The sequence below is a fragment of the Berghia stephanieae genome, chromosome 15 (assembly GCF_034508935.2).
Source record: "Berghia stephanieae isolate SIO BIC M18660-M18661 chromosome 15, UCSD_Bste_1.3, whole genome shotgun sequence".
Taxonomy (NCBI): Eukaryota; Metazoa; Mollusca; class Gastropoda; order Nudibranchia; family Aeolidiidae; genus Berghia; species Berghia stephanieae.
Window position 1 is genome coordinate 6,133,853 of NC_088374.1, and position 27,756 is coordinate 6,161,608.

General features: G+C 36.3%; 1 protein-coding gene across 1 annotated transcript; it reads left to right on the plus strand.

Annotated features, from left to right (window-relative positions):
* On the plus strand, positions 1 to 27,544 carry LOC144960816 (uncharacterized). Its single transcript, XM_078894164.1, has 4 exons — positions 1 to 244; positions 10,058 to 10,335; positions 13,433 to 14,795; positions 24,745 to 27,544. Exons 1-3 carry the CDS (start codon positions 99 to 101, stop codon positions 14,758 to 14,760), a joined length of 1,752 nt encoding a protein of 583 aa, XP_078750290.1. The 5' UTR covers positions 1 to 98; the 3' UTR covers positions 14,761 to 14,795; positions 24,745 to 27,544.
* The last annotated feature ends 212 nt before the right edge of the window (positions 27,545 to 27,756 follow it).

The window sequence follows — 27,756 nt, forward strand, 5'->3', positions numbered from 1 at the left end:
AGAAGGGAAGATGGGCAGCTGCCTTGGTTTGTTAGTGTAAGATCCTTTCGTTCCCGAGTGCTATTTTATTGCCGCCATCGTTTGTTGTTGTTGTGATAATGGATAATGATAACAATGGTTTGGCCTCCAAATCTAGATCAAAACAAGGTGGCAACTTCTGTGGAGCGATCGGATGCGTTAACGCCCGTTACAAGGCTTCTTGCAAAGGCAAACCTTTCTTCACGTTTCCTAGAGATGAAGCAAGGTGAGTCAAGTCGTGAGTGTTTGTGAACGCTGTGATTATCCCCAGACACCCGTCTGGGGATAATAAAATTTTGTTATCCCCAGACACCAGTCTGGGGATAACGAATTTTCATTATCCCCAGACGCATATTTGAAACTCAGCTCTTTTAAACAATTATCCACATTCCAGAATATGGAATGTTTCCAAATGTACATAGAAATAAGGAAAGTTAATAAAATATCTATAAAAACATAAAATGAACCAACATTAAAATCAGTTGTTACTACATATACACAATATGCGTCGACTTCGAAGTTGGTGTCATGGCCGAATGGTTTAGTCATTTGCCCTGGAAGTTTGACCAGAATCGACGTTGTGGCTGTGGGTTCGAATCCTGGTAACGTCACTTTTTTTTTTTTTTTTAATTCCGTCTTCTTTATACAGAACGTTGAAAGGGATAAATGTCCCATCCATCCTCCCCCCACCTCTTTTTTTTAAAATATTAAACTCTCTCTCTCTCTCTCTCTCTCTCTCTCTCTCTCTCTCTCTCTCTCTCTCTCTCTCTCTCTCTTTATCCCCAGACAGGTGTCTGGGGATAAAGAAAATTTGTTATCTCCAGACGCATGTAGCAAGTGGGCAGAAAGATTTTATGCAAAATGCCAAACTAGGCGTGAAAAATACCAAATATTCTGGAAAAAATACTAGTGGTTGTGTCCCAAAACAGTTAATATATCAAGTGATATTTAACACAAGATGAAAGTAAATAGTGATCAAATGTCAAATCCAGCTCTTTTAAAAAAATTATTTTAAAGCAAATGGATCAATGAAATTTCTTTTGTTACTTTGATCTGAAAACGTCAATCTGGCAATTCGACTTTTTATTTTCAACCAGGAAGAAAGTTGTTAATCATCAAATCTGTTCATAGTCCACCAACCATTTAAATTTTCACTACCTACCTACCTGTTAACTTTATTGATATTCTCTTGTTTCTATAATTTGCTAATTCTGGCCACAATTTTGGGGATGACCGGGAATTATTTTTTATTTCGCGGACGAATTCCTAGGCCATGGTGTTGTTCGCCCCAAAGCCCAAAACCGACACCTGTTATTTTCCTGTCTTCTTCGCACAAGACAATATAATTTAGTATCATACGCCCACAAAACTAGATCCAACAACATATTTTTATTCGAATCAGAGATGAAAATAACTACCAAAACAAGGAAGCAAAAATGGTGGAAATATGTTTAGCTCATATATGAATTTAAGATATTCCGACAGCGGTGTGGATAGACAGCTCAGTGGGTTAGGCCACCTTTCATATTTTACTCCTTTTAGCTGCACAGATTCGAACCAGTCGCGACACCCCCCCCCCCCCCCCCCTCACACACACACACTTTTTTTTTTTACTTTTTCTTTCTTTCTTCCCAATTGATGTTCATTGTTTTCACTTTTGTTCCGAGTTCCGAGCAAGATTTTTTTAATCAGTTGAATTTTGTATTTCTCCGATAATATTATTTCATTATTTAATTTGGTCTAGATCTATTATTGTTTTGTTTTTTTGTTTTGGTCAAATGATATTATTATTATTATTATTATTATTATATTATTATTATTATTATTATTATTATTATTAATAATAATAATAATAATAATAATAATAATAATAATAATAATAATAATAATAATTGTAATAATTGTTATTATTATTACTATTACCACCATAATCATTATTATATTATTATCAATAATAATATTATTTTTATTATTAATACTCTTATTATCATACTATTACTATTATTATTATTATTATTATTATTATTATTATTATTATTATTATTATTATTATTATTATTATTATTATTATTATTATTATTATTATTATTATATTATTATTATTACTATTTTCATTATAATTGTTATTATTATTATTATTATTATTATTATTATTATTATTATTATTATTATTATTATTATTATTATTATATTATTATTATTATATTTTTATTATTATTATTATATCTATCCTCTATCTGACCATTTGGTCGCTCTCTGAATATTTCTGTTTGTTTGCTTTTTTATTATTTATTCTTTTTAGACACTATTTGAGATCGGAGTGGGGACGAATATATTTGCTAGAGACTAGAAAAAAAAAACAAAGAGAGAGAGAGAGAGAGAGAGAGAGAGAGAGAGAGAGAGAGAGAGAGAGAGAGAGTTTAATATTTAAAAAAAAAGAGGTGGGGGGAGGATGGATGGGACATTTATCCCTTTCAACGTTCTGTATAAAGAAGACGGAATTAAAAAAAAAAAAAAAAAGTGACGTTACCAGGATTCGAACCCACAGCGACAACGTCGATTCTGGTCAAACTTCCAGGGCAAATGACTAAACCATTCGGCCATGACACCAACTTCGAAGTCGACGCATATTGTGTATATGTAGTAACAACTGATTTTAATGTTGGTTCATTTTATGTTTTTATAGATATTTTATTAACTTTCCTTATTTCTATGTACATTTGGAAACATTCCATATTCTGGAATGTGGATAATTGTTTAAAAGAGCTGAGTTTCAAATATGCGTCTGGGGATAATGAAAATTCGTTATCCCCAGACTGGTGTCTGGGGATAACAAAAATTGGTTATCCCCAGACACCTGTCTGGGGATAACGAATGTTCATTATCCCCAGACAGGCGTCTGGGAATAATGACAGCCGTTTGTGAACGCTGTGATTATCCCCAGACACCTGTCTGGGGATAATAAAAATTCGTTATCCCCAGACACCTGTCTGGGGATAACGAATTTTCATTATCCCCAGACGCATATTTGAAACTCCGCTCTTTTAAACAATTATCCACATTCCAGAATATGGAATGCTTCCAGATGCACATAGAAATAAGGAAAGTTAATAAAATATCTATAAAAACATAAAATTAACCAACATTAAAATCAGTTATTACTACATATACACAATATGCGTCGACTTCGAAGTGGGTGTCATGGCCGATTGGTTTAGTCGTCTGCCCTGGAAGTTTGACCATAATCGACGTTGTGGGTTCGAATCCTGGTAACGTCACTTTTTTTTTTTTTTTTTTTAAATTCCGTTTTCTTTTTACAGAAGGTTGAAAGGGATAAATGTCCCATCCATCCTCCCCCCACCTCTTTTTTTTTTAATAAACTCTCTCTCTCTCTCTCAGTCTCTCTCTCTCTCTGTCTCTCTCAGTCTCTCTCTCTCTCTCTCTCTCTCTCTCTCTCTTGTTTTTTTTTCTAGTTTCTAGCAAATATATTCGTCCCCACTCCGTCTCAAATAGTGTCTAAAAAGAATAAATAATTGAAAAGCAAACAAACAGAAATATTCAGAGAGCGACCAAATGGTCAGATAGAGGAGAAAAAAAAATTGTTTTAAAAATAAAAACAATTTAAGAAATTCATGCTCAGAAACGGAACATTTACATAAAGGTTTAGCAAACAAAAAACTCTAAGGATTAGGTCAAAATATAAAAAAAAAAAGAAAAAGAGAGATTTCCCTCGGAGCAGGGAATAGTGTTAACAATAATAATAATAATTATAATAATAATAATAATAATAATAATAATAATAATAATAATAATAATAATAATAATAATAATAATAATAATAATAATAACAATAATAATAATAATAATAATAATAATAATAATAATAATAATAAATAATAATAATAATAATAATAATATTTATAATAGTAATAGTATGATAATATTGTATGATATTATTATTATTATTATTATTATTATTATTATTATTATTATTATTATTATTATTATTATTATTATTATTATTATTATTTGACCAAAACAAAAAAAAAAACAATAATAGATCTAGAGCAAATTAAATAATGAAATAATATTATCGGAGAAATAAAAAATTCAACTGATTAAAAAAAACTCTTGCTCGGAACTCGGAACAAAAGTGAAAACAATGAAAATCAATCGGGAAGAAAGAAAGAAAAAGTAAAAAAAAAAAAAGGTGTGTGTGTGTGTGGGGGGGGGGGGGGGCGGTCGCGACTGGATCGAATCTGTGCAGCTAAAAGGAGTAAAATGAAAGGTGGCCTACCCCACTGAGTTGTCTATCCACACCGCGATCGGAATATCTTAAATTCATATATGAGCTAAACATATTTCCACCATTTTTGCTTCCTTGTTTTGGTAGTTAGTTTCATCTCTGATTCGAATAAAAATGTTGTTGGATCTAGTTTTGTGGACGTGTGATACTAAATTGTATTGTCTTGTGCGAAGCAGACAGGAAAATAACAGGTGTCGGTTTGGGGCTTTGGGGCGAACAACACCATGGCCTAGGAATTCGTCCGCGAAATAAAAAATAATTCCCGGTCGTCCCCAAAATTATGGCCAGAATGAGCAAATTATAGAAACAAGAGATGATCAATAAAGTTAACAGGTAGGCAGGTAGTGAAAATTTAAATGGTTGGTGGACTATGACCAGATTTGATTATTAACAACTTTCTTTCTGGTTGAAAATAAAAAGTTGAATTGCCAGTTTGACGTTTTCAGATCAAAGTAACAAAAGAAATTTCATTGATCCATTTGCTTTAAAATAATTTTTAAAAAGAGCTGGATTTGACATTTGATCACTATTTACTTCCATCTTGTGTTAAATATCACTTGATATATTAACTGTTTTGGGACACAACCACTAGTATTTTTTTTCCAGAATATTTGGTATTTTTCACGCCTAGTTTGGCATTTTGCATAAAATCTTTCTGCCCACTTGCTACATGCGTCTGGGGATAACTATCCCCAGACAGGTGTCTGGGGATAACAAAAATTGGTTATCCCCAGACACCTGTCTGGGGATAATGAATTTTCATTATCCCCAGACAGGCGTCTGGGAATAATGACAGTCGTTTGTGAACCCAAGACAGCAGAGATCAACAATAACAAGGATAGAGACACTCGTCCTCCACACTTTCGGTACTTTCAGTCTCTCTGCAGATTGAATTATGTTTTCATCCAAGTGCTTATTCGCAGTCATTTGGGAGTTAAATGAAATTCTAAATGTGTACCTCACACACTTGAAACCAATGTCATATGAAAGAGCTGACAACACAGATTACAAAACAGTTTGAATTTTGTTTCTATCTTGATTAGAAATGTAGTTACGGCAGTTCAAAGTCTGAAATTTCAGACCGATTTTAACCCCAAAATTACCATTGCAAAGTTGTGACCGAAATCGCGTGATGTTAATGTTAATAAAAAATGGTTAAAACAGTCAATATGTATGGCTTCTTATCATATATTGTATACCAAAATGTTCGTCTTATCGAGGACAATGCATTTACATTAATAAAGAGGAAGATAAACATTTCAAATTAACACATTATTACATAATATGACGCAAATGTTACATAATCAAAAACTCGACTAGACGTGAGAAACAATTTACTATGGAAAAGGCTATTCGGACCCGGGTCTGAATTGCTTCCCGTGGCAATTCGGACCCGAGTCTGAATTGCTTCCCGTGGCAATTCGGACCCGAGTCTGAATTGCTTCCCGTGGCAATTCGGACTTGAGTCTAAACTGAATAGAACTCCGTGGCTAACCAGGGTCGAGTCTGAATAATTCCATGGCTCTTCGATTCGGAATACTGCAATGCAATGCGCCCGAATGATGAACTTATCATTAGTATCATTAGTGAAACTCTCAGTTACTATTCCGTTTGCAGCTATAGAAACCATATTGGTCTTCCTGAACACACACACACTCATGAGTATCTCTAATTCATTAAAAACAGAATAATCATACACACACACACACACACACACTTCCCCCCCCCCCCCCCCCAACAATCATTTCCACAACCCAAGAGCCGGCGGCTTTTTCTCTTTGATCTCGTATCACCATATTCTCCCCTGCGTCCAGCGCCTCGGTCGTTTGTAGGTTACCCCCCCCCCCCCCCCCACCAATCCCATTACCAGTTGATCATTTTCTTTCCGTATTCAACCAGTGTTTATTTTATTTCGGCACCTGTCCAGTATTATCTAATAAAATTAGTATTAGACAGTACTCTGCCCCTACCCCAGTGGCGGGGCTCTATTGCATGCCTTGCTGCCAAGAATCGCCTCTATTTTTATATTTAGAAATAAAACAGCATATTTTTTTAATTAAAAAAGAATTAAGACACTGCCTTTAGTCAAAGCCCGACCTATACTGCCTTTTATATAAAACGCCCAATGCCCAAAGTCATATTGCACTTTTTCGCGGCCGCCAATGGCAAATTATATAATGTAGAGATATGTCATTCATGTATCTTTTGCAACACGCTCATGGCAAATTAAATAAATCTTCCAATCATTACACAAAGACACTCCTTTTTCTATGCGAGGGCAAATTGATTGTTAACGTTAACAATTGCGACTACAATTGTAATCTTCCAAAGACCACGATTATTTAGATCTATGTTTTGTTTTTTAAGGAGCTTGCAACACATTTAGGTCATATCAGCGCCAGTAAAAATGGAGAAATTGGATAGCAAAAAGTTCTAGAATTACAATGAAAAAGTACTCAAGAAAAAGTAAGACAAGGGGGAATAATAGATCACCGCTTTTGAAGGCAGTCACCTTCGGGAGTTCTAAAACGTGACTTGCTCGCTCACTCGCCCTCCTACCGACTGACAACTAACACTGACAACTGAGAACGAGCAGCTTCTCCCCCCACCCTACCACGCTTCACTTTCGCCCCAGTTTCCACTTCCGACACTTCCTGTGATTGCGCAGGTGCATTGTGGCAGGAGTCCGAATTGCCACGGGAAGCAATTCAGACTCGGGTCCGAATTGCCACTTCGATTTGCTATCAATTTGCTATATCACTTTTCGATTTATCCCCAATTTGTCACTGAAACAATTGCAAATGATTCCCCTCTTTGAATTAATACATAGAGAATAAAAAAGTGTTTGAGAGTATTTAAATGAAAAGATATAAACATGTTGTGTAATGTCATAATGAGTTTATTGTTACCTATGGCAATTTAATTGCATATAAATAAAATGGTAGGTTGAAAAAGTTCAAATAAATTGAAACGGATTCCCTATTATAATTAGAAGGAAAGTTCTGGCTTTTAATGCTTAAAAAAAATTCTACTGAAACACTTTGGGTTTATTGCTATATTACCTCATTTGAACTGACAATTAATATAATTATCCCCCCATAAGGAAAGTTAATAAAATATCTATAAAAACATAAAATTAACCAACATTAAATCAGTTGTTACTACATATACACAATATGCGTCGACTTCGAAGTGGGAGTCATGACCGAATGGTTTAGTCGTCTGCCCTGGAAGTTTTACCAGAATCGATGTTGCGGGTTCAAATCCTGGTTCTGCCACTTTTTTTTTTTTTTTTTTTACATTCCGTCTTCTTTTTACAGAACGATGCAAGGGATAAATGTCCCATCCATCCTCCCCCCACCTCTTTTTTTTAAAACTCTCTCTCTCTCTCTCTCTCTCTCTCTCTCTCTCTTTCTCTCTCTCTCTTTCTCTCTCTCTCTCTCTCTCTCTCTCTCTCTCTCTCTCTCTCTCTCTTAGTTCCTTTCTAGTTTCTAGCAAATTGTCATATTCGTCCCCACTCCGATCTCAAAAAGTGTCTAAAAAGGATAAATAATTAAAAAGCAAACAAACAGAAATATTCAGAGGGCGGCCAAATGGTCAGATAGAGGAGAAAAAAAAACAAACAATTTTAAGAAATTCATGCTCAGAAATGGAACAAAAGGTCAAACAAAAAGGAGAAAAGAATAGAGTGGCACAAAAAAAAAAAAAGAGGTGGGGGGAGGATGGATGGGACATTTATCAATTGCAACGTTCTGTAAAAAGAAGATGGAATTTAAAAAAAAAAGAAAGTGGCGGAACCAGGATTCGAACCCACAACCTCGATTCTGGTAAAACTTCCAGGGCAGACGACTAAACCATTCGGTCATGACACCCACTTCGAAGTCGACGCATATTGTGTATATGTAGTAGTAGTAACAAATTTAATGTTGGTTAATTTTATGTTTTTGTAGATATTTTATTAACTTTCCTTATTTCTATGTGCATTTGAAAACATTCCATATTCTGGAACGTGGATAGTTGTTTAAAAGAGCAGAGTTTCAAATATGTGTCTGGGGATAACGAATTTTCATTCCAGAAAGGTGTCTGGGTATAATCACAGCGTGTGATGAACAGGCAGGTGGCTCCGTAGCTCAGTGGACAAGCTGTCAGACTCTAACCTTGAAAGTGCTGGGTTCGATTACGATTGTTGACTTTTTTTTAAAAAATTTACTTTATTGAGAAAGACATCATTTTTTATTTTTTAAATTCTCTTTTTTTGTTGTTTTTATTTCAAAAACTTTTTATCGTGTTTTTTAAAAACTTCGATTTTAATTTTCTAAAATTATTTATTTATTTGAGATCAGGATTTGTGTGCCATGTTTCTTTTTACTGTTGATTTTTTAAATTATTGTTATTATTCTTTAATTTATTATCATTGTATAATCAGTAATCACTAAGCAGCGTGCTAAACTACAATCTAAAACTATTTAAACCTCATGGACGTATGCAGCAACATTTTCATTAATTTACCATCACCGCCAACGGAGGTGCATACAAACGGTGCATTTTTGTACACCTCCAATGGAGGTGCATAAAAACGCCACCTAATAATAATAATAATAATATAATAATAATAAATAATAATAATAATAATAATAATAATAATAATAATAATAATAAATAATAATAATAATAATATTAATAATACAAATAATAATAATAATAATAAAAATACAAAATAATAATAATAATAATAATAATACAAAATAATAATAATAATAATACAAAATAATAATATAATAATAAATAATAATAATAATAATAATAATAATAATAATAATAATACAAAATAATAATAATAATAATTAATAATAATAATAATAATAATAATAATAATAATAATACAAAATAATAATAGTAATAATAATAATGTGACTTATTTATATTTTGCGCCCAATCCTCTACACAATAAAACTCTGGGCTCGAAGCCTACTACGGCAAATAACTGCTAGTTGCATTACTACTGCGAATAACGAATACTAACTATCTACTATTCACAGTACTACTGCGAATAGAGGAAATCATTATTTGCAGAACCACTGCGGATAGAGGTGGCCATGAGAATTAGAAGATCCACACTTTCGGTACTTTCAGTCTCTGCAGATTGGAATAGCATTTCATTCAATTATAAATTATAAAGTCTTGATATGAAATTTATAAAGGCAGCCCTTTAATATTCTTTTAGATTCAAATTCAAGCTGAGCAATCATAGTTATTGGTTTCTGTTTTTTAGTTTAAATGTAAAAGGGTTTGTAAATATTTGAGTGTATTCCTCTTACTGGGATCTCATGCTTGCTTCTGGAATAGACTTTTAGGTGATCTCAAACTAAGTACACTGATAGTGTGCTCTTGGAATCTACATCTGTTCCCTATTTGAACCATTCCCCTTTGTCTTACTTATTTTTGTTTGATTTCAATTGTAAATCTATAACTTTTTTTACTCGCATTTTCTTCCGTTTTACTGGCGCTGAAATGATGTGTCGCTAGTGCCGGTAAAACCCTAAAAAACAAACTAAATAAGTGTCATTTTATTAATACTTAATCGGTCCCAAATCCAAAATATAAGCAAATTGTATATGTATGTATATGTATGTGTGTGTGTATGTATGTATGTGTGTGTGTGTGTGTGTGTGTGTGTGTGTGTGTGTGAACTAGCCGTCATATTTTAATGATTTCTCTGACAATAATTTTCAGATGTCAGGCGTGGATTCAAAACATCGGAAGAGACGACCTCAAAGGAATAGCAGCAGATGAAGTAAGAAAGAAGGATGTTCGTCTGTGTAACGACCATTTTGAAGACAGTCAATTTACTGTTCCGTATGAAAGGAAAAGGCTAGTGTGGAACGCTGTCCCGACGATCTTTGATGACCTTGATCCTCCTCCAGATATTAACCTAAAAAGAAAGAAAGTACAAGAGCCTGTGGACGACAGTAGTGGACAAGATGTAAAAAAATCCAAAATGGATACATCAGGTAAGTACATGTTTGTTTATCTTTCAAGTGGACCTGTAGTTATTCCGTCTACTTTAATGCTGATAGGAGCCACTTGGAAACAATCGAAGAAGGAATGTGTTGGGAGAAGTGAAAGACGGGGCGGGCGAGAAGGAATGTGTTGGGAAAGGAAGTGTAAAAGGTGTAAAGGGGAAAGGAAAATTAAAGAAAACGGAGGGGAGCAGAAACGGTGCTGGTAGTAGTAGTAGTGAGTTATCCTGTACTTTAACGGTTCAAAAGAATATTTCTCACCTAAAGAACTTTTATTTTAACTTAAGGCATTAAATCGATTAAGTTCAATAAAAACAAATTTTAATAAAAAAAAGAGTTTGGGGCAGCGTGGCTCAGCGGTACGGTCTCTGCTTTGTACCCGGAAGATATCGAGTTCGATCACCTGCTGCTGCGCTTTGTGGCCTTGAGCAAGTCACCTCGCCCTAGCTCAATTTGCAGCGCTGCACTGCGGCTGATGCCTAGGTTATTCCAGTCTTCTGTTGGAATAGACCCAAGAGAAAAATTTCCCCTATGGGATGAGTAAAGGCAATTTTATTTTATTTTTATTTGACACTTCCTTGGGCTGTCTTCTCCAGTGCTTCCACATGTAACGACCTCTCCTTGCTTCCTCTATTGTGCTTCTTGCTTCGCCAACTATGTCTTAGTCTTCTTGGGGATTCCAGGCCAGACCCGATTCTTGTGATGTTGCAGACAGGTCTTCTAATTGTATGGCCTATCCATCCCCACTTCCTCTTTCTGATTTGTAAATTCATAGGTTTACAAAAATTGAGCTTTATATAGGGCAAAATCCACAAAATGTGCTCAAAGCAGGGTCCCACCGGGTCGTGAAATCGGGAAAAAGTCAGGAATTTTGTCATGGGTTGGGAAGTCGGGGGAAAACAAAATATCTTTAAAAAATTTAGTTGTATGGGAAAAAAAAGATCTAGTCTAATTTTAACTTTTTGGTCTTAAAAAGGCCAAACTGGCAACCCTGGTCAATAGATATTCGACGAAGGGAGGTAACTCCGGCCGATCAATTCTTAGTCAGCCAAGGCCATAGTCGTTGCTGCACATGCTCAACACTTTATTTACTTCTTTTCCTTCCTTCCGCTGCGCTACTTTCAACTTTCATTCATTCATTCATTCAGTTCGTGGTTGCACCGAAGCTCTTGGAAAACCTTCGTCGTGGATCGCCTTGACCTACCTATATATAGATTTTATATCAAACTCAGTTACATAAATCTCCTGGTGACGTGTTTTTTTGTTTTTATGTTTTAAGTTGACTTGCCGAGAATTTCCATTAGATCCACTTGACTTGTCCTAGAATTTCCAAAGGTCGGGGTCTTTGTTTAGGATCGCTTTGTTTATATCGCCGATTGGATCGAGAAATCTAGATCTGGATGTAATAATATCTTTCTATAATAATAAAATAAAAAATAAATGTGACTTAGAACTTTAGATCTAAGTTGGGTATTTAGAAAAAAATTGAATCATGCCGAATTCGAGCTGTGAAAAACAATCAGACAAGGCTGATGAAGTGACAGGGATGAAGGAGCAATTAGCTTTATTCACCAGTGCAAATGCTCTGAGAAAAGCAGCCATAGAGAAGGAAGAGGAGTTGGCCTCTGTTTCTAAGAAACTTGAGGAGAAGGAGGCCTCCTTGAAATTGTTGTAGAGGAAGGACAGTTTGTGAATAGTCTTGTACATAGTGTATTATAGTAAAGTGAACAATGAAAAGATTGGACCTCTCTATTATTGGAAATGTGGCGGAGTACTATTGCATGGTTGATGAATCATGAAGAGAAAGCAAAATTTGATCAACTGATGGCAAGGAATCTAGGGGTAAGATGTAATGGTTAATAAATAGCTAGTATAATCTTCTACTCTTTGAAGGCTACACTAGTAAATGTACATGTGCACTAATTTAAAGAAGTAATGATATTTTATTATTGATAAATGGCTTTTAAAAAAATCATTCTTGACGCATGGCGGAATAATTTTCCGCCGCGCGATGGGGTCCTGAAAAAAAATTTTTGATCTTGAAAAGAATTTCAAAGATTTGGTGGGGACCCTGTCAAAGCGCTTTACAAGATGTTCCTGGTCAACAGCAACATTTAACAAGTAGGATGGGACATGACGCCTGTTAGGCGATATTACAATTTTTCGGACAAAGACAACGCTCTTAACGGCCAGGTACTCATTTTACACCTGAGTACGGTGAGAAAATGTGAGTAAAGAGCCTTTTCCATGGACTCAACTATGCGCCGAGCACGAGGCTCGAAGCCAGGACCGTCCGATCCGAAAGCGAGTGTCATACCACTAGACCACATAGGTTTGTTGGTTGCCCATTTCCCAAAGATCTTCATTTCTGACTTAATCCGTCCACCTGATACCCAGATTGGTACTTAGACATTTATTTATAAAAGTCTTGTAATTTATTGGTGATCATGCCTTCTGTTGTCCTCCATGTTTCTGATCCATACAGTGTAATACAGACTAAACATTAGAATTAAAACTACTTTCTGGGTGGGGTTCCTGACCTCCCATAGTGGGCAGGGAGGTAGTTACTGTGTCTTCTATCCCCCAAGATCTGTTTTCCAATTTACTTTCTGTCTTTGTCTTGGATTTGAGATGACTTGGTTTTTTTTCCTGGCCCTGGCCAGATACCCTGACTGAGAGGGAAACATTCAAATGTATAGTTAGTTTTGGGAGATGATATTTTTTTCCTTGGTAATCATCTCTCTGTTATGAATTGTATTATTTTGTTTTACATATGATTTGTAAACGTTTGAGTGTATTCCTTTTAACAGGGACCTGTGATTGTGTCAGGATTTAGGTGATCTCAAACTAAGTAAATTGATATTGTGCTCTTGGAATCTACATCCGTTCCCTAATTGAGCCAATTCCCCTTTGTCATACCTTTTCTTGCTACTTAAATTGTTATTCTATAACTTTTTACTATCCCATATTCTTCCTTTTTACTGGCACTGATATGACCTAAATTTGTTGCATGCGCCGTAAAACCCTACAAAACAAACATAAAACTACTTTATGATGGTTATTTATTTGTCTCATTTATTTTTTTCAGATACAGAAATCTGTGACACTCAGGACAGTATGGTTGCCATCAAGGAGGAAGATTTAGACGAGACTATGGACCCTGAATGTCAGTTTACATTTCAAATTCCAGACTCTACCTCAGATGACAAAAAAATATGCCCTTCAAAAGTGGAGGAACATTCTCCTGTCGTCGATACAACGATTACCCTTCCTATTAAAATAGAAGGAGAAGGTGGTGATGATAAAAGATCAGCAATTCCAAATATTGACACGAAAAATCACAAGCCGTACGAATGTTCTATTTGTCGTAAGACTTTTGTGAGTAGTTCTGGCGTCAGAAGACACCTCGTGAATATTCACACAGGAACTATATTATACCCGTGTCCTAAATGTGGGGAGGCATTCACTTCCAACAGCGGTCTGTCGAACCATAAGAAAACTAGTGCAGAATGTAACACGCATGAATGTAAGGTTTGTGGGAAAGTGTTTTCCAAGAGCTCAACCTTAAAGATACATTTCAGAATTCATACGGGAGAAAAACCGTACGTGTGTTCAACATGTGGGAAGGGCTTTGTCAAGAAATCTGATTTGCAAGCCCATCTGAGAGTGCATACCGGTGAAACGCCATACCTGTGTCAGACGTGTGGCAAATCATTTGCTTGTAAATTTAAACTGAGACTTCATATACGGACTCACACAGGAGAAAAGCCCCACGTTTGCCCGACTTGTGGGAAGAAATTTGCTACCAATCCAAATCTTAGGACACACTCTCGAATTCACACAGGAGAGAAGCCGTACAAATGCAACTCGTGTCCCTACGCTTTCACGACTGTTTCCAGTTTGAAAAGTCATATAAGAACGCACACGGGGGAGAAACCTCACAAATGTCACATGTGCGGCAAAGCTTTTGTCAAAAGTTCAGACTTAAAGAGTCATATAAGGTCTCATAAAGGCGAGAGGCCGTATGAATGTAAGACTTGCGGTGGGAAATTCTCCAGAATGCAGTCGCTAAGAAATCACCTGAGGATTCATACTGGAGAAACGCCGTTTAAATGTAGTGAGTGCAGTCGTCGTTTCACTAGTCGTAGTTATCTGAGGTCACATATGTTTACTCATACGGGAGAAAAACCTTGTGTTTGTGGTACATGTGGCAAAGCTTTTGCCAAACGTTCTAATCTAATCACGCACGAGAGAATCCATACGGGTGAGAAACCATACGTATGTTATGTTTGCGGAAGGGGCTTTGCACAAAGTTCGTCTATGAAAACCCATGTGAAAACTCACGGAGAGGGAGGAGAAATGGAGACCAATTTGGATGAGGCAAAGGACCACAAGCATACGCTGAATTCTGCATGAATATAATTTGCAGAATGGGAGGGAAGGAAATAAGGGTTTGTACATTACAAATCTTAGTTTTTTACATGGTGCCATTTTGACTGCTGCAGACAATTTGTTTCTTCTTAACTTTTAAAATTATTTTTTCAGGGGATGGGAGGAGAAAATTATTTATGCTCCTTTTGTGTTTTGTTGTGGGGTGCCGTGAACTCAGTTGCTTCACAAGCAAAGGGACCAAGATCAATCCCGGGTGCAGTCGAGATTTTCTCTGACCACCCTGTCCACCTAGCAGTGAATGGATAGCTGAGTCTGTTAAATTTTATGGAAAATACTTTGCAATAAACTAGCATCCTATCCAAATGATAGTGAGCAATTGTTATTGTCTGTTTTGCGCTATAGAAACTGGGATAAAATCCGGCTCCATGGGCCCAATGGCCCTGACAGATTACTTTCATTTGTTGGCCTGGATGAAATGAAACAGTAACACACCACTTGCTTGAATGTCAACATCTTGAAGACATGAGATTCACATTCCTCGTTCCTCCCACCAAATCCAAGCGTCAGTAACACACTTTATAGTCACCTGGAACAACTACAAAAGACGTCCAACTTCTACGTCATGGCACAAGACCTAAGGCCTAGAGCTTAGGTGGTTGCTGGTTCGGATAAGAAAGTTGGTCTGGCTTCATGTATCACTTCTATTTATCTGAGAATTGTTCAAGGACGAAAGTTCCTGACCTCCCATAGTTAGCATGGAGGTACTTGCTGTGTATTCTATGCCCTATATCTGTTTTCCAACATGCTTTGTTTTGGGATGAGATTACTGGTTTTATCTTGGGCCTGGCTGGATACCCTATCTGGGGGGAAATAGTCAAATGTAAAGTTAGAGTTTTGGGAGATTATATTTGTCTGTCTTGTAAATTTTCTCTCTGTTATGCACTGGAATGTTTTGTTTACATATATACAGAGCTGCCAACCTACCCCAAAAAATGCGGAATTGTACGCATTTTCAGCAATTGTCCGCTTGTACGCATTTCCCCCAAGATTGCACCCATTTTCATTTTACGGAGTCACTTCAGTTTTCTTTAGTTTTAACAGCCTGGATGCTAGTATCGCTGTTATCTTAAGCTTGCCGGATCGTATTTTTGACCAATTATGATCTTCATGCTGGGAGGTAGAATTCTGAAAGGATTGGATTATAGTCTTGGGAACATCATTGTTGCTGCAATTGAGCTTGTGCGATGTGACTTTATGTAAATTTACCTTCCTCTTACTTTCACAATGGTTAGTTTCCGTCGATTTCAGGATTGTACCCATTTTTATGAAATCTCCCCCATTTTGAGGTCCCATTGTACACATTCTCATCAGATGGGGTTGGCAGCTCTGTATATATAATTTGTAAACATTTGAGTTTATCCCTCTTAGTTTTGACCTTTGCTTGTGTCTAGATGATACTTTTAGGTGATCTCAAACTAAATACTTTGATAGTTTGCTTTTGGAATCTACATCTGTTTCCTGTTTGAACAAATTCCCTTTTGTCTTACCTTTTTTTTGAGTGCTTTAATTTAATTGTACTTCTAGAACTTTTTACTACCCCATTTCTTCCTTTTTACTGGCGCTGATATGACCTTAATGTGTTGCAAGCGCCGTAAAACCCTTAAAAATGAAACATAAAAACAATAGGGGTTTCCACTGCAAGCACTTTAGTGACAAACCTCTTTATAATTGAAGGTGTTTTTAGAACATTCTTGTAGATTTGTGCAGTATTGCCAACCCTCTTTATTATCAACCCCCAATTTGCTCACTTGGGCAACATTGCTGTTTATGCCCTTCCGCCACACCATCATAAGATGTCGCCTAGGCATTCCACAAAGGAATATAGATAATTCATCAAACAAGATGTCTGATGTCAACAGGGAGCAGCCATGTTGCCCAAGTGAGCAAATTGGGGGTTGATAATCTTGCCCAAGGAAGAAAAAATGAAAGTGACTGAAGCGGGGCTTGAACCCGGACCTTCCGGGTCACAGTGCAATGCCTTAACCGCTCTGCCACTTCACCCTCCTTAGATGCCAAACTTACGTTTAAAAATGCGTATTCTTACGCATTTTTGGTCATTGTACACATTTTGCTCCGGATTGTACTCATTATTAAATTTTTATTATTTAATTTGCATATTTAAAAATGATTCACTCTTTTAGTGTACTTTATCTCTTTAGTGACAGCGTAAAGGGGAGCATGTTTTCACGGAAGACTGCTGCCTCGCTCGGTTGGGAGCGTGATGTTCGTCAGGTCACACCGAACCGTCAGCCAGTTACTAGGCGAAATAAATTTAACAAATGTGACAAAACCAAAATTGGGACATGGAATGTCAGGACCTGTGCCCAAAAAGGAAAACTAAACAACATTCTGAAAGAAATGAAACGGCTCCAAATAAATATTCTTGGCCTGGCAGAGATGAGATGGAAAGAGCAGGGAACCATGTCAAAACAAGAAAACAACATGACATATAAGATCATATGGAGTGGTGGAACCTCTTTCCAAAAAGGAGTAGGGATGATCTTAGACCAAAAATCAACCAAATTTTACAAAGGGCACGTAGCAATCTCAGACAGAGTTTTGCTGGTTAAGCTAAGAGGACCTGTAGTTGACACCAATATTATTCAAGTTTATGCACCAACAGAAGAGGCGACAGATGCAGATATGACAGAGTTTTACCATTCACTAGACAAAGCAAAACGAATGTGTAAATCACAAGAAGTCCTTATGGTAATGGGGGACCTAAATGCTAAGATTGGCAGAGGCAGAGATGGTGACATAATCGGACCACATGGACTCGGAGACAGAAATGAACGAGGAAACATCTGGGCAGATTGGTGTAGAACAAATAAATTAATGATTTCAAACACCTGGTTTCAACAACACCCAAGAAGAACCTGGACATGGCAATCACCAGGGGACAGAGCAAGGAACCAGATAGACTTTATAGCAGTATCATCAAGATTCAGAAATGGCATATTAAATTGCAAAACCTACCCAGGCGCCGATGTAGACAGTGACCATGTCCCAGTTGTTTGTACAGTAAGGATAAAGTTTAAAGCTATTCAGAGAACAGCTGGTAGAATAAAGAGGGATTACAGGTTATGCAAAGACAATGGCATACAAACAAAAATGAGAGAAGAATTTGAAAATGCACTCATGATACAAAGCCAAAGTGAACCTGATAATGAAAAATGTGAAAAACAATTTGATATATTCCAAAAGTGTGTCAAAGCAACTGCAGAAAAGCATTTACCAATAGCTCAAATAAACAGCAAAAAGGAATGGATGACAAATGAAATTCTAAACCTATTTGAAGAAAGACGAAAATGCAACAGAGGGTCTGCAGAATACCAAACATTGAACAACCACATTAAATCCAAATGCATCGAGGCACACGAGAACTATCTAGACTGGAAATGCTGCGAAATTGAAAGAGAATACAAACCCAACCCCCAACAAGCTCACCAAAGAATAAAAGAACTATCAGGGAAAAGGAAAAGCAAAGCAGCAGGAAGTTGTATCCAAAACAAACAAGGGGAACTGCTATTTGAAGAACAACATATAGAAAGCCGATGGGTAGAATACATAGGCGAACTGTACAATGATCCAAATAGAAATGAACCACCACTGAAATTCAAAGAACCATTAAGCGGACCAAACATCACCAAAAGTGAAATTGAACATGCCATGGAACGAATGAGGGATGGTAAAGCAACAGGCCCTGATGAAATATCTGTAGAGGTATTAAAAAGCCTAGGAGATCTAGCAATTGATGAACTTCACATATTATTCAACAATATATACAATACTGGGAAAATTCCAGAAGATCTCTGTAACTCTATTTTCATAGCAATACCAAAGAAAGCAGGTGCAGTCAGATGCGAAAATTTTAGAACTATAAGTTTAATAAGCCACATCAACAAAATACTGTTGCGTATAATTATCAACAGGCTAAGGAATAAGATTAACCCCGAAATCGCAGAAGAACAATATGGATTCCAACCTGACAGAGGGACAAGGAAAGCAATATACCTCCTCCGTGTTTTAAGTGAAAGAGCTATACAGGTTCAGACCCCACTATACCTCTGTTTTGTCGACTACAAAAAAGCTTTTGATAGAGTACGCCACGAAGAAATACTAAAACAACTGCACTCCATTGGCGCTGATGAGAAAGACCTCAGACTCATGCAAACATTATACTACACCCAGCAGGCATCTATCAAAATCGGAAACTCTACAGGAAATTCCATTCCTATTAAGAAAGGAGTCCGTCAAGGGTGTGTTGCCTCGCCAGATCTGTTTAATCTATACCAAGAAACAATCATGAGGGGCATAAATAATATGGAGGGAATAAAAGTGGGAGGTCACAACATAAATAATATAAGATACGCAGACGATACGGTACTCATTGCAACATCAGAAATCCAACTTCAAAAGATTGTTGACAAAGTGGTAGTAGATAGTGAAGCCAAGGGAATGGAAGTGAATATCACCAAAACGGAATGCATGGTAATACAGAAAAACCCCGAATACAACAACACCTGCAATATAACGATTCACGGCGAGCAACTTACCAACGTAGAAAGTTTTAAATACCTAGGTTCAATAGTGACAACAGATGGAAGATGTAACCGAGACATACGAGCAAGAATAACTCAAGCCAAACAGGCCTTCATGGACCTGGGAAACATTTTGAAAAACAAACAGATGTCGTTCGGGATTAGATTCCGAGTCTTGAAGTGCTACGTGTGGCCAATCTTGTTATACGGATGCGAAAGCTGGACTACAAATGCAGAAACACAAAAGAACATTGAAGCTTTTGAAATGTGGTGCTTGAGAAGGATGCAGAGAATATCGTATACTGCACACAAAACGAACGAAGAAGTGCTAAAACAAACATACCAACAAAGGAAACTAATGCCCTTAATAGTGGATCGACAACTATCCTTTTTCGGACACATAGTAAGGAAAGATAAGAATGAATACCTGACAAGTTGTGGAAAAATACCTGGTAAACGCGCCCGGGGGAGACAAAGAAAAACACTCATAGACCAACTGAAGGGCTTCACCAGCCTAACAATCCAAGAGCTGTTTGAAAAGGCAAGAGACAGGGAGGAATGGAGAGAGATAATTCATGCAGTATCCGAAGCCTGGACCAGGCATGGAACCTAGAAGAAGAAGAAGATCTCTTTAGTCTGTTTGTTGACCCGAACGTTCATAATATATAGAGGGAGTTTAATATAAGTATTATCTGGGTGGGTCATATCATATTTATAAAGGGATTCTGAAAGTGGATACTATTTACATTGCCTGTATATAATTATTAAGTTATTAATTATCAATTATACAATTCCTAGTATTTAGCGCTAATTATTGATTTATGCAGGATTGTGCGCATTAAAAAAAAAAAAATTCTTACTCATTTTGGGACTCCATTGTCCACAGTTTCGTGGGCCAGAGTAGGCAGTACAGCACTGAACGTGCTGTGCATATTCATAGATCATATTTCAGTGCTGGTGGTTTTTCTCGGATACGCATTTTCGTTCATTGTTCACATTTAACTGAGAATTGTGTGCATAATTATTTTATTATTTAAGCATCTTTAGCATTCATACACTTTTTTTGGTGCACTACTTAAACACTATCTGTTTCTTGACCCAGAAGTTCATGAAATGAGTTCAATGTAAAATTATCGGGCTGGATCATATCAGATTTATACACGGATCTGGAAGTTGATACTATTTATATAGTATATAAAGTGTAAGCTTATACATTAATTTAAATATTGATTATACATACCTGCCAACCCTTCAACTTTTGGCGGAATCATTCCTATTTTCACTTTTCCTTTTTGAACTATTCCGTCATTGACTCTAAAATTCCGATTTTCAAAAATTTATGATGATAATGGTAAGAATTTTAAAAAAGCAAAGGGGGGCGGGGGGTGAAAGATGTAAAATTCCTATCTTTTTGTCTTAATTTCCTATTTTCAGGCCTTCTGGTTCCACTTTTGGACTGTGAAGGGATGGCAGATCTGGATTATAATATTTTTGCTAGTATGGTCTAATTAATTGCCCATTATCAGATTTAGGGCTATTTGTCGTCTTGGCCTCCCATAGTTGGCATGGAGGTACTTACTGCATCTTCTATCCCCCTATATCTGTTTTCCAACATGCTTTCAGTCTTTGTCTTGGAATGAGATTACTTGGTTTTGTCCTGGCCCTGGCCGTATACCCTGTCTAAGAGGGAAACAGTCAAATGCATAGTTATTGTCTTGAGAGATGATATTTTTTTTCCTTGTATTCTCTGGTATGTATTATTATATTTGTTATTTTGAATTTATAATGTAAGCATTTGAGTGTATTCCTCTTAGTAGGGACCTGTGCTCGTGTCTGGATGAGACTTATAGGTACATTGATGTTATGCTCCTGGAATCTACACCTATTCCCCTTTGTCTTACCTTTTCTTGGATGCTTTAATTGTAATTCTAGAACTTTTAACTATCTAATTTTCTTCCTTTTTAATGGCGCTGATATGACCTAAATGTGTTGCAAGCGCCGTAAAAACCCTCAAAAACAAACAAAGAAACAAGATTCAGGGCTTTTTATCCTTTTTGCATAACTATATACATTTGTGACCCATCGTCTCAAAACGATATTATGTCGGAACGAACCAGATGCCGAAAAGCCAAATTTAATTTTAAACTTGTCAAAAATATAAATTTTTGGCATCAGCACCCTAAAATATGGTTTCCATTCTACTCAATAAAACATACAAACTCAACACAAGTCTGATATGTCTGGCTTTAAATTCAATTTTCAACATCTGAACCAACCCGACTTCATGCCGTTTTGAGGCGAAGGGTCACATTTGTCCTAATTCTTACTCATTTTGTCTCTCCATTGAGCACATTTACTTGGGCTAGAGTTGGCAGCACTGCATCATGCTTAGTCTAAAAGAATTGGACAGTACCTTGACCCTTGTCAATGAGATTGATTATGATCTGTCATCTGCATTTTTTGCGGCCGCAAATATCATGGCGATCCGCAAATTTTGGCAAATTTCCCAAAATTGACAAATCGTGGCAAATTTTGAGAAAATTGGCAAATCGTGGCAAATTTGGGGAAAATGGGCAAATCGCGTGAAAATTTTGGGGAAAAAAAAAGAAGCGGAAACAAAATAACGAAAAAAAAAAGTGCGAAACTTGAGAAATGTTGCAGCTTTGCCTGTGTTACGGTAGACTTCTGTGCCTGGGCCCAAACCAAGGGAAGCTACTCTCTACGGATAATGATCCTTTAAAATCTTTGTAACAACGCTAATCACAGTCATTTCATTTCTCAAGTCCTTAAATATAATAAATTGTCTCTTATTTAATTTTTTTCTGTATCGCGTGTTAATTTTTACTTAAACGCCCTAGTTTTCCTCCGCAAATCTTTTGGCAAATTTTGGTCATTTTGGCAAATTTCTTGGCAAATTTGGGCAAATTTTAGGTCCCAATTTGGCAAAAAATGCAGATGACAGATTATGATATTGTAAGAAACGGTGACCTGTAAAAGATATATGTACAATAATGAATATGAAGACAGCTTAACTCACTCAACATCGCTCGGCGCATAGTTGAGTCCTTGGAAAAGGCTTTTTACGCACATTCTCTCACTGTACTCAGGGGTAAAATGATTATCTGGCCGTGAACAGCGTTGTCTCTGTCCGAAAAAAAAAATGTAATAACGCCTAACAGGCGTCATGTTCCTTCCTAAATGTTAGATGTTGCTGTTGAGACCCCTTGTATAGTGCTTTGAGCACATTTGGTGGATATTATTAATTAATTAATAATTATAATAATTATATAAAAGCTCAGTTTATTTTTGTTAAGCTCAACCCTAACACCGACAATGTCCGTAGTTTACCAGGGTTACTTTTACCCCATGTCTATTTATTACATTTTTATGAGACAAATTATCGGCGTAGTAGTATCAAAGCTAATGTTTTTAGATTTTACATGTTAATGGTAGTTGAATATAACTATCTATGCACATGCTTATTTTTTGATACATTTTTTTTCCTGTTTTGAAAAGTAGATAGATAGCAAAAATCTGTAGGATTGAGTGAGTTAATAAAAGGGATTACAAAATATTAATCATAGAACCGTTTTATTTACAACCAATCTCTTTTTCAGCTAAAAAAAAAAAAAAAAAAAAATTGCAAGACAGTTCATCGTCTGAATTCGTATTATGTATTTTTTTTTTTTTTTTTGCTTTTAAACAGTGATAAACAAAAATAAATATACCGTAACAGCTTAAAAAAGAAAATACCAAACATTTCGGGCTCAAACCGCTTCTTCAGCCAATAATAAAAACAATTATCGATCTAGGGTTTTTTTGTTTTGTTTTTTTTAGTCATGTTTTTTTTTTTTGTTGGCTGAAGAAGGGCTTTGAGCCCAAAGCGTTCCTTGTTTGTTATTTTGTTATTTTTTATTTTATTTTTTTTTTGAACCTGTTATATTCATTTTTGTTTATTACTTTTTACAGTCCACAGCTTCCGGCAGCTTTGTATCACTTTGACTACAGTTTTCTGGTTAACAATGCCACTTCCACATTATCTCATTCGTCTGTAGTGTTTAATTCATCCTGTTTTGTTGATAAAGGGGAAACTCGAAACATCCAACTGTAACACATTTTAAATACCCGGGTGTCTACATTGACAATAACTTGAATTGTCAAATACATGTTGACCTACTGGTGCAAAAGAGTAAACCAAAAGACAATTAATGGATGCGGTTCCTGACCTCCTATAGTGTGCAGGGAGGTACTGGCTGTGTCTTCTATCCCCCTTTATCTGTCTTCCAACATGCTTTCTGTCTTTGTCTTGGAATGAGATTACTTGGTTTTGTCCAGGCCCTGGCCGATACCCTAGATGAGAGGGAATCAGTCAAATGTATAGTTAGAGTTTTGGGAGATGATATTTTTGTCTTGTAAATCATCTCTCTGAATGCACTGTATTGTTTTGTTAAATATTTTATAGACAAAATGAATATTCATATGGCCTTGCCCGAGAGAAAGCGTCCCTGCACATGCGCAATCACTTAAAAAAAGAAATCCTATCATCCAGATGTCAAAGAATGTGATGAGTCATACCTCCCTTACAGTATTATTGTAAGAGAATTAGCAAGATTAATTGGAGTCTTTGTGGCTAGTTTCCCAGCGGTTGAATATGGTCCGCTTTATTATAGAGAACTGGAAATGCTTAAATCAAATCATTAGAGACAAATTATAATTTTAATAACTTTACCACTCTTAATGAAGAATGTGTACAAGAAATACAATGGTGGATTACAGAGGGAGTGTTATTTTATAGTGGGAAAATGATTTCTCATGGTAATGCAGATGTCACTATTCAAACAGACGCATCTAGTTATGCATTGGGGGGGGGGGGGGCAGTTTCCAATGATAGAAATACACGCGGCATGTGGACAGAAGAGAAGTCCAAACTCCACATAAATGTTCTCGAAATCAAAGCAGGATTGTTGAGTTTTCAGTCCCTGTGTGATTTTAAGAATTGTCATATACAGATCCAAATGGATAATCAGACTGCCGTTTCATACATTAATAATCTTGGTGGTACACACTCTAGACTTGTTAACTATTATACTAAACAAATCATCTTGTGGTGTGAAGAAAGAGGAATCTGGTTGTCTGCTTGTCATATAGCTGGAAAATCAAATATAGCCGATTCACACAGTAGGAAAGTTAGAATTCATACAGTGTGGAACTTACACCCAGAAGTTTTTGATAGGTTATGTGAGCAATTTGGATGCCCTGAAATAGATCTGTTTGCTTCTCGTGCAATCAAACAATTACCTAGATATACGTCCTTCTATCCCGACCCTGAAGCCTGTGCCATTAACTCATTTCAACATAAATGGGATACTTACGGATATATCTTCCCACCATTTAATCTTATCTCCAGGATTCTCAGGAAAATCCAAGAAGACCAAAGTACAAAGATATTGATGGTCGTGCCACTTTGGACAATTGCTCATTGGTATCCAAAACTTATGGAAATGATGTGCCTTCCTCCTCTTTTTCTGAAGAAAGCCAAAAATGTGTTAATTTTACCATCAAACCACTCAGCAGTACATCCATTATACCCAAAACTCCAACTGATGGCATGTGTCTTATCAGGAACAATTTCAAAAGACAAGGGTTGTCCCGACGAGTTGTCAAGACTTTAATGAAAGGCTGGAGACCAAATACTGTTAAACAATACAATGTTTACCTAAAGAAATGGATTGAATTTTGTTCTGATAAACAGTGGGATGTCGAGGAATATAGTGTTTCACACTGTCTAGAATTTTTATTACACCTTTCTAAAAAGGACTTTGTCATAGTGCAGTTAATACTGCTCGTTCTGCATTATCTTGCATTTTCGACCAACCTTCCATCGGGGATAACAAAATAAAACGTTTGATGAGAAGTATTTTGTTGGCTCACCCAAGCAAACCAAGATACACCAAAATGTGGGACATTTCAATATTATTAATGTTAAATATTTTGGAAAATGCTCGCCTTGTAAAGAATTAACTTTACAAATGCTCACTTTCAAATTAGTCACATTATGTGCCTTAGTCACTGGACAAAGATGCCAAACCATTCACTCGTTAAATTTAGAAGAGTGTCATATTACACAAACTCGTGCCATCTTTCATGTTTCTAAACTATTGAATCATAATACCCCGAAAAATAATGACAATTCCATAGTGCGGGTGGTTGGATGGGAGCATCACCCTTGAATCGTATACTTATGATGTTCGCATGGGTGTACGATCCGATAGTGATGTCGTTTCTTCTTCTCTTTACTAGCCTATCCTGCTTCTTTGGTTTGTGATTGTATTTTTGACAGGGGATATTTTTTTTCTGTAAATCTTCTGCCTGTTTGTTCTTGGTTATTTATAATTAAGCTTATGATTTTGATTTACATTTGTACTATTTTTGTTGGATTGCTTGTTTTTTTTTTTTTTTTGTTTCAGCGGTCTCTCATATAACTTCAATTGTGTTGGAAGAGACCTAAAGCAACAAAAAAAAAAAAAATTCCATAGTATTACCGGGATACTCATCTAATAAACTCATCTGTGTTGTAACATATTTGCGAGAATATATCAAACGAACTAAACCTTTCTGGGTGGGGATCCTGATCTCCCATAGTGGGCAGGGAGGTACGTGCTGTGTCTTCTATCCCCCCATACCCGTTTTCCAATTGTTTCCTGTCATTGTCTTGGAATGAGATTACTTAGTTTTGTCCTGATCCTTGCCGGAGTTCCATCGCTGGGAGAGAAACAGTCGAATGTATAGTAATAGTTTTGGGAGATGATATTTTTTTTCCTTGTAAATCATCTCTCTGTTATGCATTGTATTATGTTTAGTTAACATATTATATAATATGATTGGTAAACATTTGACTGTATTCCTCTTAGTTGGGACCTGTACTTGTGTCTGGATCAGACTTTTAGGTGATCTCAAACTAAGTACTTTGACGGTGTGCTCTTGGAATCTACATCTGTTCCCTATTTGAACCAATTCCCCTTTGTCTCACCTTTTCTTTTGTGCTCTAATTGTAATTCTAGAACTTTTTACCATCCCATTTTCTTCCTTTTTACTGGCGCTGATATGACCTTAATGTGTTGCAAGCGCCGTAAAACCCTTAAAAACAAAAACAAACTAAACCTTTTAGAAATTCATCTCAACTGTTTTTGAGTTATGCATGTCCACATAAACCGGTAACTAAGGAATCCATCGGTCGATGGATTAAATTGACTCTTATGAAGTCAGGAATAAATACAAACATATTCAAAGCACACGGCACCAGGGCTGCGAGCACGTCAGCTACGAAAGGTGTAGATATGTCTGTCATACTTAAGGCAGCAGCAGGTCTGGTCAGAAGACGTTTGCTAAATTCTACAATAAACCAATTGTAAAAGATGATGGAACTGCATTTGGGAAAGCAGTGTTACGGAAAGCACGTTGATGTGAGTAATTTATCCTTATTATGAACATAATTATCAGTGTCTGGATTTAACAACAGGCTGATAATGAAAACGTCAATGACCAACTACAGTAATTTTTTACTGAAATCATAATTGTGCACCTTGTCACTCAGTGTCTGGCTGTATCAAAGACTGAGTTACACTTCATACCTCATTGACAATCTATCTGTCATCTGCATTTTTTGCCAAATTGGGACCTAAAATTTGCCAAAATTTGCCAAAAAAACCCCCAAAATTTGCCAAAAAGACCAAAATTTTCCGAGGAGAACTAAGCGTTTCAGTAAAAAATAAACACGCGATATAGGAAAAAAAAAATATATAAGACAATTTATTACATTTAAGGGAGGCTACATTATGAATAGCGTTGTTACAAAGATTTTAAAGGATCATTATCCGTAGAGAGTAGCTTCCCTTGGTTTGGGCCCAGGCAAAGCTGCAACATTTCTCAAGTTTCGCACCTTTATTTTTCGTTGTTTTGTTTTCGCTTCTTTTTTTTCCCCAAAATTTGCCACGCGATTTGCCAATTTTCCCAATTGGGAATTTGCCAAAATTTGCGGATCGCCCTGATATTTGCGGCCGCGAAAAATGCAGATGACCGAATCTATGCAGTGTCTGGCTTAGGACACAGGCTGCAAGTAGATTAAACATGTTTACCCTGTGTCTGAATTTAGTCACAGAGTTATGATTTCCCCTATGGGATGAATAAAGGGAATTTTTAAAATTAAATTTTATTTTATTTTATTTATTTAGGTGTTGTCGTGTTACCTCCGCTAATATTGGCTTTTTATTTCAACTACAAAATTACACAACTAATAGGATTCAATAGTCGTAACGTCACGTCCTTCCTAATGACGCTTGGTAACTTAGTAACACTGGCTCTAAACTATCGGAACAATGGCGGACGACGTATGAAATATTTCTCCGGAGAGCATAAAGGG